The 16,207-nt window shown below is 42.1% G+C and overlaps 1 protein-coding gene across 6 annotated transcripts in view; it reads right to left on the minus strand.

The window, feature by feature from the left end:
* sntg1 (syntrophin, gamma 1) overlaps positions 1–16,207 on the minus strand; it is a 435,268-nt gene that overhangs the window by 34,530 nt on the left and 384,531 nt on the right. For all 6 annotated transcript variants that reach the window (XM_073042629.1, XM_073042607.1, XM_073042638.1 and 3 more), the window contains 2 exons: positions 12,828–12,866; positions 3,748–3,864 (listed from right to left, as the gene is read on the minus strand). In XM_073042629.1, coding sequence (XP_072898730.1) covers positions 3,748–3,864; positions 12,828–12,866 — 156 coding nt within the window. The remainder of the gene's footprint in view (positions 1–3,747; positions 3,865–12,827; positions 12,867–16,207) is intronic.

Genomic DNA, 16,207 nt, shown 5'->3' on the forward strand with positions numbered 1-16,207 from the left:
CCTCCCCCCCCCCCCCAAGAGTGAGTGTCATTTGCGATTTTCCAGTCCTCCAGAACCCTTCCAGAATCTAGAGATTCTTGAAAGTTCACTACTAATGCCTTTGCAGTCTCTTCAGCTACCTCTTTCAGAACCATGGGGTGTAATACATCTAGTCCAGATGACTTATCTACCTTCAGAGCTTTCAGCTGCCCAAGTACCTTTTCCTTAGTAATAGTGTCTACATTCACTTCTGCCCCTGACACTCTTGAATTTCTGGTATGTTGCTTGTGTCTTCTCCAGTGAAGACTGACACGAAATACTCACTCAGTGTGGTGAACTACATACACCTGTCTGGACACGCCCCCTGCTGACTGTTCCTGTGGCTCCTCCCACAGACCCCGGTATAAAGGCGATTGAGGCCTGAGCCCGGCCCTCATTCTCCAGGATGTAGTATGGTGGTCAACTACTGCTTGTTCTTTCTTCCAGGTCAATAAAAGCCAGTATCTTGCCTTTACTTCTCAGAGAGAGTTATCGATGGTGCATCACTCAGTTCATCCACTATTAGTTTGTTTCCTATTATTACCTCTCCAACATCATTTTCCAACGGTCCAATGCTCTAAAATGACATTGACTACCTTATTCCTGACCTTGGAATGCAGCACCAACTTGATTTCCCCCTATCTACCTACATACTGACGATTGGAACATTACCCTTTTCCATTTCCCATTGTAATTCGCACCTCACATCCTGGCTACCATCTGGGGGCCGTTATATAGCTCCCATCAGGGTCTTTTTCACCTTGCAGTTTCTTAACTCTACTTGCAAGGGTTCTACATCTTCTGGTCCTATGTCACTTCTTTCTAAGGATTTGATTCCAATTTTTAAATCAACAAAACCACCCGCACTCTCTGCCACCTACCGGTACTTTTGATACGATGCGTATCTTCCTCCAACAACATCTCTATGACACTCACAACACCTTACCTGACAACTTCCAACTCTGTTACCAAATTGTCTACCTTATTTTGCATACTGTGTGTGTTAAATATACACTACCCATCCTCTACTCAGCATCCTTCTTTGCAATTTTGTCTACATTTTGCCTGAAATTAAATTGTTTTTCCCTTTCTAAACTTATTGTCTTATTCTTTATTGCAGAGTCTTCAGTAACTTCTGCACTCGCTTTCCCCATTGCTCTATCCAAACTATTCTAAGCTGGTGAACTCACCCCACTACTAATTAGTTTACCTTATCCACAACCCTAGTGCCAACATGGTTTAGGTGGAACAGATCCTTCCTTTCCCAATAATGGGGTCAATGTCCCACCGATTCAGACCCACTCCTCCCACGTCAATCTTTGAGCTATCATTTAACTCTCTGATCCTATTAACCCTGGGGCAATTTGCACATGGTTATGATAACAACATAGAGATTATTACGTTTTTGGTTCTGCATTTTAATTTAGCCCAGAGCTGCTCAAATTCCCTCAGCAGAAATTCTTTCCTATATCATTGGCACCCACATGGACCAAGTCAACTGGATCTTTCCCCTTCCTTTTCAAATTCCTCTGCAGGTCCTGAACCCAGGCACCATACAGACAACACAGCCTCCGATTCTCTCGATTCTTGCGTCAAAGAATTGTGTCTTTTCCCCTATGTTATCCCAAATTACAACCACATTCCCTCCTCCCCACTCGAAGGCTCCCTGGACTGTGGTGCCACATCATTCCTACAGCTTCCACTCTCAACCTCAAAGGGAGCACAATCTCAGAATCGTGGCAATCACAATGGCTGAGGCTCCTCTAGCACTACCTCTAGGAACTCCTACCTGTCACACCCACATTCACACTGTGTCCTTGGCCAGAGTGAATTTGAAGCATTTCATCTAATTAGTGTGACTGCCTCCTGAAAGACAGTGTCCGGGCAACTCATCCCCTTCCTGATCCATCAATGTGTTTAAAATCAGATTCCAGATCATCAGCTTTGAGCCACCAACACTTGCTGTAGATGTGGTCACGAGGAACTAGGATGGGATCCACTAGCTCCCACATCATGCAGCTACAACACATCACCTGATCCTGCATCCATACTCAATTTAATTATTTGATACTTCTTTAAGAAACCTTACTGCTACTCTCCTGTGCCTCCTTGCCACGGTCTCTCCTGCCCAGTCAGATCTCAGACTCCTACACTGGCCCTCTTACTCAACAGAAGCTCCAAAAATGGCCCCCGGACTTCAGCCTCCATCTTTCCTTGCTGAATCTTCTTGATCCATTTACTGTTTAGGCTGGACTTGACAAATAGACTAGCTTAGAAATTTCCTTCTCATTTTTAAAGGACTTTTAAGTGGTATTATGTATCAGTCTAAAGCTATTTTATAGACTCCCAGAAAAGTCACAATTCTTAACTTGAAATATTTCCAAAACAGTGAGTGAAGATATCTTGTTGAAGGGTCTCAGCCTGAAATGTAAACTGTTTATTCCCCTCCACAGGTCCTGCCCAACTTGCTGAGTTCCTTCAACATCTAATGGAAAATAATTTCTCCAGGAGGTCTGCAAAGAGGCCACAGTAATTTTCAAGAATTATAATGAAGCATATGTGACAGGAGGTTTCCAGTGAGATTTTCCAGTGAAACAGATTGCTGTTTCTGAATGTCTTCTTTTTGATACTAATATTTGTAAAATTGAGATTGTCCAGATATTAGTACCAAACAATAGACTTGAGATTGATTCACAGATTAATATGTAATAAATAACCATATGCACACTCTGTCTGCTTCTGTGGGGTGAAGGAATAGAGGATGAAGTCTTCTCTCCTTGGATATAAAACCTTTGTGTCCTCAAAAATACAGCAATCACCGGAAAACTGTTAGATTTGGGAGAGAACAGCAGAGCTTGGAAAAACCGTGAGGTTGGGAAGCTGAATCAGGCCATGGGCAAAGCAATCTGGGCACATTCTGCTGATTACAGGACACAGCAAGAACCATGTTCCTGTAAACTCTGGCTATGTACAGGCTTGGGTGGCGGATCTATACTTCACTCTATCCTTCCTCACAAATAGCTCCCATTATTGTCAGTTTACCTCTAATGCCTATGATCTATCTCCATACCATTGGGCAGGATAAGTACCAGAAGATGACATATCCCCCATTAGCAATCAATACTGAAAACAAAAAAATATTGTTTAAGGTGCAAGGAAGGCTCAGGGTTAATTGCAAACAGTCAACAATGCAGCTATTGAATCCTCTGAAGTAATTTATAACAATGCTGGTAAATGTTGGCCTTTTAGGCAGTAGATTTTCAGGGAAAACAAGATGACTAAAAGTTGTTTGTTCTGTGAGTAAAAATGTATTGCCATTTTTCAGACCAGAGAGAGTATAAATCACGCTGGGGATAAAAATTGAGTATTGTACTGGAATGAGAACCATTTGGGGGGAGGTTCGATATCAGGTAGTAACAAACATCCCACTGCATAGATAAGGGTTAACTGTTTTGCTGGATGTCAGTTGGGCTAGGAAGAGTTGCAATTTTTCTCTGCTCTAGATTAATTCTATTTTCAACTGCAAAGAACTGCTTTGCTTCCAGCATTGTGAGAAGACAGGAATTCCTTCATTGTTGAGATAATAAAATATAAAGATACACGGTATAACATATAATTCATTGCAACCATTGGTTTAGTATCATATCAGATGAATATACATTTTGTCTGTACATTTTTAGCTGTACACTAAATTAAAATGCACGCTGATTAAAACAAAACTGAACCTACTGGAGGTGCGGTAAACGTGTATAGACAAGCGCCTCGCACGGCTAGATACTTTGGTGTGTACAGCTTATCCTGCAGTGAGTCTGGCTCCCGGTCTTCAACCCAGCCCATGTAGACTATCTGTTGAAAAAACACAACATTGACCAGTCTTACGTTAATAACTTGGGGGCATTCTTAAGAGGATGTATATATAGAGAGAGCGAGAGACAGAGAGAGAGCAGAGTGAATTATTCATCTGAAAACCATTTCAAATCAACAACTATTCTTCTGCTTTATTATTTTATTTAAGGCCTTATGGTGTATGATTATCCCCATTCATCATGATGAATAGTCTTTCTTTTTGCCTTAAGGTAGAGGATCGTTTTGTAAAGATGTGTTTCATTTATATTGTATGCTTCCATTTTCTGTTAAAAAAAATCCTTTAGACATATTTTAAGACATATTTCACTCCATTCTCTGCTAAGGCAAGGAAGATACCAGATTTGGTACCTTCCACAGTCAATTCCACCTGCTACCATCTGGGAAGCGGTACTGCAGCATAAAAGCCAGGACCAACAGGCTCCGGGACAGCTTCTTCCACCAGGTCATCAGACTGATTAACTCACGCTGATTTGAGTGTACTCTATATTACATTGACTGTTCTATTTATTATAAATTGCTATGATTGCACAATACACATTTAGATGGAGACGTAATATAATATTTTTACTCCTCATGTATGTAAAGGATGTAAGAAATAAAGTCATTTTATTTTCTTATTCTTGTGCACTAATAAGGGTTGGCCTTGCAGATGGGCAGATGGAGCTTGTCAGCCTGGGAAGGCAGTCCACCTAAGAGAGGGAAAACTCTGATTTCAAACCTCCACTGCCTCGTGGCAATACCCACTCATGGGAAAGGCTTAGGGAGGACAAATCCAGAGCTGGAGTCCCTAAGGCAGTCCAACATTGTCTTCAACCTTGCTCTGGAAACTCCTACGACATCACTGGTGCCAAGCTGTATTGGCCCTAGCCCTTCCCTTGACAACATCGGTGGCGTGAAGAGGGGAGACTTGCTGCTTGGGCAACTGCCGGTCTTCCATACCACCTTGCCCAGGCCTGCACCCTGGAGAAACTTAAGCAAGACTTTCCAGGTGCAGATCCATGGTCTCGCAAGACTAACGGATGCCATCCAATAAGGGTTGGCAAGATTTAGAATCAGACAAAAAGCCGAGATTTGTCATAAGCTCCTTCTTGTTGTTTCCAACACAGGCTGACTTCTAACGTTGTGCTCGCTCTTTACTTGCATGTCTGCCACTGCAGCCAGCATTAATTATTGTGGACATTGAGTCCAGTTCTCTGCAAGGCCAATATTGTGAATGGCTCGAACAGTTTAAACATAGCTGCAATAATTGCTCAGGCTTCACGCTTTTAGGGGAGGAGAACTGTAGCTGCAGCAGGTACTCGCAGACCTTTCACAGTAGATGCTGAGAAGCTGTGAACAATGGCAAAAATGGTCAACAGCAAGAGCAGACGGCAAGCTCTTCCCTCATTGAACTGGAACCCATGTGCATCATATAGAAAGGAGAACAGATCTCTATTTTCCACAAGGTCGACCATGTGCTTAAGATTCTTCACAGACAGTGGAATCAGATAATGTGGTAAATCCAAGCCAGAAGTCAAACCCCAAAGGTTTAGATGCAACACTGCAATAAGTTTAATTTTGTGGTCATGATGAGCAACTGCATCTCAGGTCAACTGCATCAGCAATACCAGATTCTGCTCTCTTCATTATGTTGCTACTAATGACAGCAACAACATTGTCTATTGGAGCACGTACCAAATAACCAAGGCCAACTTCATTCTTATGCAATTAATGCTGGAACTTTAGCAGCTTATCTCATAGCTCTCACCTATTGTTACATCACTGCTACATGTTACAACATCTGCACACTCTGGACTGCATTTATGGATACTGTATATTCTCTCTTATGCATGACAAACTAGCATACAATCCACGGCACTAGCGTCTTACCTCCAGGGTCAGGCACACCTGAATCATCTTATCACTGCTTGGACCCAGAACCCATTACATTTTAGTCCAAACGTAAATAAAGGAAGTAAGTTCCCTAGATGAGTTGTGAGTGAGAATTATCAAGTTCAAGTTTGTTGTCATCTGACTGTGCATATACAACCAAATGAAAGAGCATTCCTTTCGACCACAGTGCACCCACAAAACATATAGCACACACAGCACATAAACCAAAATATTATCAGACGAGTTAATATAATATATTCCAAAATACATGCAACACAGGTAAACAGTAATCAGAACAGTATACAGTAAACGGCATGTTGACCTAGTAACGAGACCACGGTGGTGGCAGGGTATTCATTAGTGTCACCGCCTGAGCGAAGAAGCTGTTACACAGTTGGGCAGACCTCAGCCTGACGTTTCTGTTCTGTCCTCCTGACAGTAGTGGGACTGTGAGATGGATGGTAGGATCCTCTACAATGCTTTGGGACCTTCATCTCTACACTCCCAGAAAACGTCACAAATGGGGGGGGGGGGGGGGAGGGAGGAGACCCTGGTGGTTCTCTCTGCAGTTTTAATTACCCTTTGTAAGGTCTTGTGGTCTGATGCTTTGCACCCTCTGTACCACACAATCATGCAGCCAGACAGGACACTGTCGATGTTGCTCCTGTATAAAATTGTTAGAATCGGGGCACGGAGCCTTGCATGCCTTCACCTCACTAGAATAAGACTAGAATGATTCCGGGAATGAGAGGGTTATCATCTGACCGCTCTTGGACTGTACTCCTTGGAGTTTAGAAGAATGAGGGGGGACCTCATAGAAACATTTCGAATGTTGAAAGGCATGGACAGAGTGGATGTGGCAAAGTTGTTCCTCATGGTGGGGGAGTCTAGTACGAGAGGACATGACTTGAGGATTGCAGGGTGCCCATTCAGAACAGAGATGCGAAGACATTTTTTTAGCCAGAGGGTGGTGAATCTGTGGAATTTGTTGCCACGGGCGGCAGTGGAGGTCAAGTCATTGGGTGTATTTAAGGCAGAGATTGATAGGTATCTGATTCGCCAGGGCATCAAAGGTTATGGTGAGAAGACGGGGGAGTGGGACTAAATGGGAGAATGGATCAGCTCATGATAAAATGGTGGAACAACTCGATGGGCTGAATGGCTGACTTCTGCTCCTTTGTCTTATGGTCTCCTCAGAAAATGTAAACATTGTTGAGTCTTCTTGACTTCTTAGGAAGTATTGTAGGTCCAGGTTAACTCGTCTGTAATGTGCAACCAAGGAACTTTGTGCTCTTTTCTATCTCCATAGCAGAACCATGTTTTGAGCAATAGAGAATTTGTCTTCCTGAAATCCACAATCATCTCTTTTGTCTTGCTCACTTTGAGACTCAGGATGTTGTTCTCACACCATTTAATAAGCCTCACTACCCCCTCACTGCATGCCAACTCATCACTACAGCTGATGAGGCCAACCGCTGCAATATCATCAGAGAACTTAATGATGCAATCTGAGCTGAGCGTGGCAGTGCAGTCGTGAGTCAGCAGCAGACTGAGAACACAGCCCTGGGAGGCACCTGTGCTCAACGCGATGGATCTTGAGAAGTTGCTGCCAACTTGGACTGACTGGGGTCTTTCTGTTAAGAAGTTCAAGACCCAGTTAAGGAGTGGGGACAGTTTACCCACCAACTTCTGAGTGATGATCTGTTAAACATCGAGCTGAAATGAATGACAGCAGTCTGGCATTTTATATTTAGGACAGAACAGAGACGAGGGCCAAGGCTATGGCATCATCAGTGCACCGGTTTGAGTGGCAGGTGAAGTGGAAGAGGTCTAATGTAGCTTGAAGATGGCATTTTATATGATCCATTACCGTGTGCCTCTCAATGTTGCGCCTGGACAAAGTAGTCAGAACGAGCGGCATTTCATGTTTCTTGAAGTCAGAACCACTGAGTGGTAAACATTTAGGCTAGTTGACATTGCTCTCTTGGGCACCTGTATGCTGGCATACTTGCTGGCAGCTTTGAAGCCAGCAGGGACAGTAGATTCTTTCAAAGATGTGATAAAAATGTCTGTTAAGACTTCTGTTAGCTGGTCCACACAATCCCTCAGAACCCAACCAGGTAATCTGTCCCGCCCCGTAGGTTTGATTGGGTTTACCCATGGCCATGAGCAGAGGGTGCCTGGTACTCAGGGGTAGAAGGGGCCTTCCTCGATGTCACGTTGTTCAATGCATCAAATTGTGCATAGAAGGCATTTAGGGAGGAGTCGCTGTTGCTGACATGCAAGGTGGACTTGAAACCTGTTATGGTATGAATACCTTACCACAGAGGCCACGAGTCCCTGGTGTCACAAAGGTGTTGGTGGATTTTCTGTGCGTACTCATGCTTTGCCTTCCTGATGGCATGGGAGAGTGTGGCTTTTGCTAACATTAGAGACATCCTGTTCCCTGATCTGAAGGCAGTGTCCCGATCCCTAAGCAGTGCACGAACCTCAGTGGAACCTCATGGTTTCTGGCTTGCTCTGGCAGTGCAGCCTTTAATCACAGTAATATCCTCCATGCGTTTTTCATGTAGGCAGTCACCAACTCTGAATGTTCATCAATGTTGATGTGAAAATCATAGGTAGTGCCACATGTCCCAAACATGTGATCTCCAAATTTTAGAAAGAATGGGGCAACAAATACATTGTAACACAGCAAATAATAGATGCCTCTGCAGGACATATTTCACCTGACTTAGAAATGTAGTGTTGTTCCATCAATGTCAATGCGTCTATATCTATGATCTATCTCCCTTCCCTAAAATATGGAGTCAGCTCCTACATCAATACGTTGCTGATGAAGCACAGCAATGGCTTGCTGGCAGCAACCAAAGCTACTAACTACTTTATTAATCACACTTTTTCTTGAAAACGAGCACCGCAATCAATAACCTGTAACTTTCCTTTCGGACTTGAGCCTTTTTGCGTCGTGAACTGAAGTTTCAAAAGTGCAGGACTTTGTGGCATGTTATGTACAGCCTGAACTGAGGTGGCTAGGCCCAGGGCCCAGAGTGGGGGGAATCAGCTGATGTTTGGGCATTGCTGGAGAGGACTTGGAGGCTATTTGAAGCGGCAGAAATGAGGGAAGGCAGAGGAGATGCAATGGGGTGCACATCTGAGCTTGTGGAACAAGCTAATGTTTGACCAATATAGGCACTATGCCAAAACAGGCCAAAATGAGGCAGCGGGTACAGGCCCAAGAGCACAGCAAAGCGGCAGGGCCCTGGTCCAAATTGAAATGGTCAGAGTGTGGGGACCAGAGGTGAGGTATGGGCCAGTGTTCAGGTCACTGCTCACGAGGTTTACTCATCTCTCCACTGAACTAAGTTTGTGGCCTGCAACTAATGGGCTCCTGGACCATCTGCCATTGGCTTCATAACTGCGAACTCACATTAAAAAAAACACAAGCATTGAACCTCAACACTATTGCACCACAAGGCTGCATCTTAGCCCTCCACTGTAGAATGTGTGGCCAGATACAACTCTAATATCATCTACAAGTTTGCAGACAATATCACTGTGGTGGGTCACATTTCAATTAAGTATAGGAATGAGAGAGAGAGAACCAAGTTACACAGTGTCATGCCAAAATTCATTCCAGCAACGTCAGCAAAATAAAGGAGCTGTGGTTATTTACTTCAGGAAGGGAGCATTTACATATGCTCCTGTTTACAGCAACAACTCTGAGCTTGAGAAGAATAGCAGCTTCAAGTTCCTAGGAGTGAATATTATCAATAACCTGTCCCATTCAAACCAGATTGTTGCCATAGTCAAGAAAAATAACCCACACCTCAGCTTCCTGAGGATACTGAAAGAATTAGACATCTCCCCTTTAACTCTCACCAATTTTAATTGCTGCAGCATCAAAAGCAGCCCATCCAGCTGCATCATGATGTGGTAAGGCAGGTGGCCTGTCTATGACTGAAAGAAATTACAGAGCATTGTGGACACAGCTTAGCACATCATGGCATCAAAGACCCCACTCATCCCAAACTTCTTCTCTTCTCCCTCCTCCCATTAGGCAGAAGATTGAAATTACATGTCACCAGGCTCAAACACAGTTTTAACCCACTGTAATAAGTCTAATGAATGGTTCCCTACTATGGTAAGATTGGCTCCTGACCTCATAATCTACCTCGTTATGACCTGCCTACCTGAATTGCACTTTGTTTACAACTATAAAACTTTAAACATAGAAAACCTACAGCACAATAAAAAGATGAGCCGAACATATCCCTACCTTAGAAATTACTAGGCTTACCCATAGCCCTCTATTTTTATTAAGCTCTATGTACCTATCCAAAAGTCTCTTAAAAGACCCTATCATTTCCACCTCTACCACTGTTGCCGGCAGCCCATTCCACGCACTCACCACTCTCTGCATAAAAAACTTATCCCTGACATCTCCTCTGTACCTGCTCCCCAGTACCTTAAACCTGTGCACTCTTGTGGCAACCATTTCAGCCCTGGGAAAAAGCCTCTGACCATCCACATGATCAATTCCTCTCATCATCTTATACGCCTCTATCAGGTCACCTCTCATCTTCCATCGCTCCAAGGAGTAAAAACTGAGTTCACTCAACCTGGTTTCATATGACATGCTCCCCAATCCAGGCAACATCCTTGTAAATCTCCTCTGCACCCTTTCTATGGCTTCCACATCCTTCCTGTAGTGAGGTGACCAGAACTGAGCACAATACTCTGTACCGTGTTTTACCTTGTGCTACTTCAATGTTCTGTTGTAGTGAACTGATCTGTATGAATAGTTTGCAAGACAGGTTTGTCACTGTACCTTGGTACATGTGACAATAATAAACCAATTTACACTTTTTATCCATTGACTTCTTCTCACCAGCTATATTAGTTGAATCTGTCCTGGGTAGTATTTGTAGAAGAAGCCACAGTGAAGTATATGTGGGGATAATTCCCCATCTTCACTCTGAGGACGCCCTTGACTATGTAGCATAGCTTTTGAATTGTACTAAATGGGAGAGACTCAGAGTATATCTGGTAGCCGAGGCAAAGTGGACCGTTTGCAATAGACGTCTGTAACCCGATGGCCTACAATCCCTCTCCCTCTACCATTACAATCAAGCCATATCAATGAAAAAGGGATTCAGACGGCTGAACTGGTGAAACTGCATCACAGAAATGCACTTGTACTAAACATCAAGAACAACAAACAACTCACTAAGCAAAACGATCACACAGATCGAAGCTCTGCAGTTCTGCTACATCTTGTCTTGAATGGGAATGAACAATTAAACATGGAAAGGGATTCCAACACCATCCCACTCTCAGTAATGGCAAGCCCCAGGATGTGGGCGCTGAAAGCCATGCAATCATGTTCTTTCAGAACTGCAAAGCGGATGATAAAACTCTGAATTCTCTGAGGCTGGCACTTTCTCAGAATCCAAGCCGAATAAATCCATGTGATTTCAAGAAGCAGCTGGCAGCAATACCTACAGCAAAGATAACCATCATGGCCATAATACCGAAGCTCTGGAAATCAGAACGAGCTGCATTGTCTTGTTGTTTTAGATGTTAATTCACAGGCTGCTTACACTTAAGGGATGTCCAAAACTGCTGACTGAATATCAATATGATAATGTAATGAAAAGATGCTAAAGTACAAACAGGTCAATGAGATCAGCGGGATACATTGAGTAGCTGGCAGACAAAATTCTCCAGTGGATGAAAAAATATAGGAAGGATGAGTTACGTTTTATCAATTTTATTCCTTTTGCCAGACATGTACATTGCAGCCTATTATGAATGTCAACCAAGTTTTGTAGTTTCGTAAGGGAAAGATTTACACAACTTTTTATTGATCCCCACAATGAATTAAGTCAAATTCTAAAATATCAATCCAATATCTCCTTCAATCAACCCTGGTCAGTTGATTACTAGTCTTGACATTTGCTTTATCACAGCAGCACAGTAACGATTATATTCCACAAGGTAGCTGGCTATGTCTACTTAATGAACTCTACAATTATCCTGATAACCTTCGACCAAAATTATCCTGATAACCTTCGACCACATTTCCAGTCACATAATTATCCAGTTCTTGTGAAAAAGACTTCACCAGATCACTGCCGACTATATTTACTGAGCTCCTGTGGAGAAAGAACTATCCAATCTTTTGTCACTTGTACAGTCTGTGTTTTTATAAAGTTTTCTTTCAAATCTTTATGTTCCAGCTGTCTTGATTCATAAGAGGGTCATGACCCTTTTCTGTTTTCTCTTTAGGATGAAGAGTAATCACCTCTATGAGCATCTTTGCAATGTTGAGCCTGATCTGAAATGACCTTGTTTGTTCTTTAAACCTTCACCAATACGTGCTCTTCTGAAGATAAGCTGCACAAAATTTGCAAATGCTTCATTCTCTGTGATCTATGTATAGTCACAATGAATTAGTCTGAATTAAAATTCAACATCCCAAACATATATCCCTGTACTTGTCTTGCTAGTAGCCCTCTCTCAGTCAAGGAAGCCACAATTTCATTTCATTTTCTGTTTTTGATAATGAAACTCAGTTAAAATGTGCATGTTACTATGTTTCTGTATGAAAACATATTAAACTACCTTTAATTATGTTTTGGTTTTATCTGCCATTTCTTAACCATTTGACTGAAATGTGTTTATCACTCCACCAAAGCAACTGCATTCCCTTGAATTCAATCTAATTTTGATTCAGAAGAGATCCACTGAATCTGAATCAAATAAATAAGTTTATCCCTGTCTTGCTCTCAGAAAATTTTAGATCACCAGAGAATGTAAATATTTGAGTGCTCTAGCAACAGCAATTGAAAGTTGCTTAACTGAATGATCCAGGTAATGAATTCCTGAACATCCTCACTGATAAAGTCAATAATAATTTAATTAGCAACTTTTGTTCATGGGGATAGCTGTGGGCCATTAGTCTTTATTTAAAGGTCATTCTATACCAAAGGTAAAAAAAGACATTTAAAACAATGCATTTGGCAGATAAATGTGTCAATGTGACATTATTGAATATTCCATCTTACCTGTTGGTTTACGGGAAAATTTCTGTTTATCTTTTTAATCTGAGGGAAAAATATTGATTTAAATATATTAGATGCATCGTACTTTAGTTAGGAGTCAAACACAGTAGAATAAATATGGCACACTATCAAAATAACAACATGTACAAAGGTAATAGTTAAGCAAGAGTTTTCTGATTTGTAAACATGTAAACCATTTAATTTTATTGGTCATTAATGCCAAAGAATGAAGTATCATGCATAACGGCTGTAATTATTGATGTTTTGAATGTGTTATTGGCAAAAATATTGCAACTTAATATCACAGTATGACACAAGATTACTTACATAAATAATGATATACTTGGACACAATTGTTTAAAGCCATCCATTTAGTTTCACAATATCTTATGTACTGTATATTCTAACTTACATGATGAGAAGATTTCTATCTGGTAACACTTCTAAACTGGATGGTTGTTCAGAAATTATAAAGGGTTCACTTCCTAGAGTGGTAGCACAGAACTATTCTAAGAGATCCAAGGTTCCCCCTGTTCCAGAGTTAATAGTTTTGTCTTCCTTTGAGTTGTGGCACAGCACAAAGCTGTTTATGCTGGTCTAAAATGGATTTTGGAACAATCCCAAATCCTAGTATTTGATGCCTAGCCATGCAGGTTATGGGGGTTCAAATTACGACTCAGATTTTTTTAAAAATATGGTGAACATTTCTCCATCCACCACCCATTCATGCAGTGACATCAATCACAAATTAAGTAAATTTTTTCCACTCTCCTGAAATCTGTATACTTACGAGTTACTGAACTGATTGTTGAGGAAATCTCTATAGTTGATTTACTTCTCTTTAGTTAAAAAGAACATTATACTTGGAAATATATTCTGCATTTCCTCTACACTTTCTCATCTACTCTCACTATTTGGGGTGGGGGGGGGGGGGCGGGTGGGATCCAGACATCCTTGTACACAAATCACAGAATGTTAACAAACAGGAATAATAATCAATTAGGAAACCAAAATGTATCTTACCCTTTATCACAATACAAATCTTACTGCAAATATATCCTCCTATACTACTATATGCAACTATCTGTGCAACACTCTTGGTGAAAATACACAAGGAATATTTCATATAGTACTAAAGGGGAATATATTTGCTGAGAGGAAGTGCAATGGAAGTTTATTACTTCAATGTGTATGAGAAGATTGCCCTATGTTGTGAGATTCAGCAGAATGAATGATTTGCACCAATCCCCCCTCTTCTCCTCCAAAGCTTAGAAAAATTCAAGGCGCTTTCATGAAGCATTGTGGAATATACGCCAGTTCTGATGAGAGGCATTGATCTGAAATGTTGGCTTTGTTTTTCTCTCTCTACTTTGCTGCCTGGTTGGTTGGTACCTTAAGGAGTTTCTGATTTTATTTCAGATTTCCAGCATTGCCATTTGTTGCTTTTTGATTACAAGCCAGAAAGATATCTCTGAGTAAGGCACTGTCTATTAAAACTGAGATGAAGTTTTGCTAAATGCATTGTGAAAAATACTCATAAATAATATTACTTGATTATAAGTTATTTCATTATAAGTTATATAATGACAGAAGTGAAGGTAGGACCGATTAGAGATAAAAGTGGGAAGATGTGCCTGGAGGCTGTGGAAGTGAGTGAGGTCCTCAATGAATACTTCTCTTCGGTATTCACCACTGAGAGGAAACTTGATGACGGTGAGGATAATATGAGTGAGGTTGATGTTCTGGAGCATGTTGATATTAAGGGAGAGGAGGTGTTGGAGTTGTTAAAATACATTAGGATGGATAAGTTCTTGGGGCCTGATGGAATATTCCCCAGGCTGCTCCACGAGGCAAGGGAAGAGATTGCTGAAGCTCTGGCTAGGATCTTTATGTCCTAGTTGTCCACGGGAATGGTACCGGAGGATTGGAGGGAGGCGAATGTTGTCCCCTTGTTCAAAAAAGTTAGTAGGGATAGTCCAGGTAATTATAGACCAGTGAGCCTTACGTCTGTGGTGGGAAAGCTGTTGGAAAAGATTCTTAGAGATAGGATCTATGGGCATTTAGAGAATCATGGTCTGATCAGGGACAGTCGGCATGGTTTTGTGAAAGGCAGATCGTGCCTAACAAGCCTGATAGAGTTCTTTGAGGATGTGACCAGGCATATAGATGAGGGTAGTGCAGTGGATGTGATCTACATGGATTTTAGTAAGGCATTTGACAAGGTTCCACATGGTAGGCTTATTCAGAAAGTCAGAAGGAATGGGATCCAGGGAAGTTTGGCCAGGTGGATTCAGAATTGGCTTGCCTGCAGAAGGCAGAGGGTCCTGGTGGAGGGAGTACATTCAGATCGGAGGGTTGTGACTAGTGGTGTCCCACAAGGATCTGTTCTGGGACCTCTACTTTTTGTGATTTTTATTAACGACCTGGATGTGGGGTTAGAAGGGTGGGTTGGCAAGTTTGCAGATGACACAAAGGTTGGTGGTGTTGTGGATAGTGTAGAGGATTGTCAAAGATTGCAGAGAGACATTGATAGGATGCAGAAGTGGGCTGAGAAGTGGCTGATGGAGTTCAACCCGGAGACGTGTGAGGTGGTACACTTTGGAAGGACAAACTCCAAGGCAGAGTATAAAGTAAATAGCAGGATACTTGGTAGTGTGGAGGAGCAGAGGGATCTGGGGGTACATGTCCACAAATTCCTGAAAGTTGCCTCACAGGTAGAAAGGGTAGTTAAGAAAGCTTATGGGGTGTTAGCTTTCATAAGTCGAGGGATAGAGTTTAAGAGACGCGATGCAATGATGCAGCTCTATAAAACTCTAGTAAGGCCACATTTGGAGTACTGTGTCCAGTTCTGGTCGCCTCAGTATAGGAAGGATGTGGAAGCATTGGAAACGGTACAGAGGAGATTTACCAGGATGCTGCCTGGTTTAGAGAGTATGGATTATGATCAGAGATTAAGGGAGCTAGGGCTTTACTCTTTGGAGAGAAGGAGGATGAGAGGAGACATGATAGAGGTGTACAAGATATTAAGAGGAATAGATAGAGTGGACAGCCAGCGCCTCTTCCCCAGGGCACCACTGCTCAGTACAAGAGGACATGGCTTTAAGGTAAGGGGAGGGAAGTTCAAGGGGGATATTAGAGGAAGGTTTTTCCACTCAGAGAGTGGTTGGTGCATGGTATGCACTGCCTGAGTCAGTGGTGGAGGCAGATACACTAGTGAAGTTTAAGAGACTACTAGACAGGTATATGGAGGAATTTAAGGTAGGGGGTTATATGGGAGGCAGGGTTTGAGGGTCGGCACAACATTGTGGGCTGAAGGGCCTGTACTGTGCTGTACTATGTTCTATAAATAAATCATTTACTCTACTCCTTTTAGCTTTGCAGAT

This window comes from Hemitrygon akajei, chromosome 1 (assembly GCF_048418815.1).
Source record: "Hemitrygon akajei chromosome 1, sHemAka1.3, whole genome shotgun sequence".
Classification (NCBI taxonomy): domain Eukaryota; kingdom Metazoa; phylum Chordata; class Chondrichthyes; order Myliobatiformes; family Dasyatidae; genus Hemitrygon; species Hemitrygon akajei.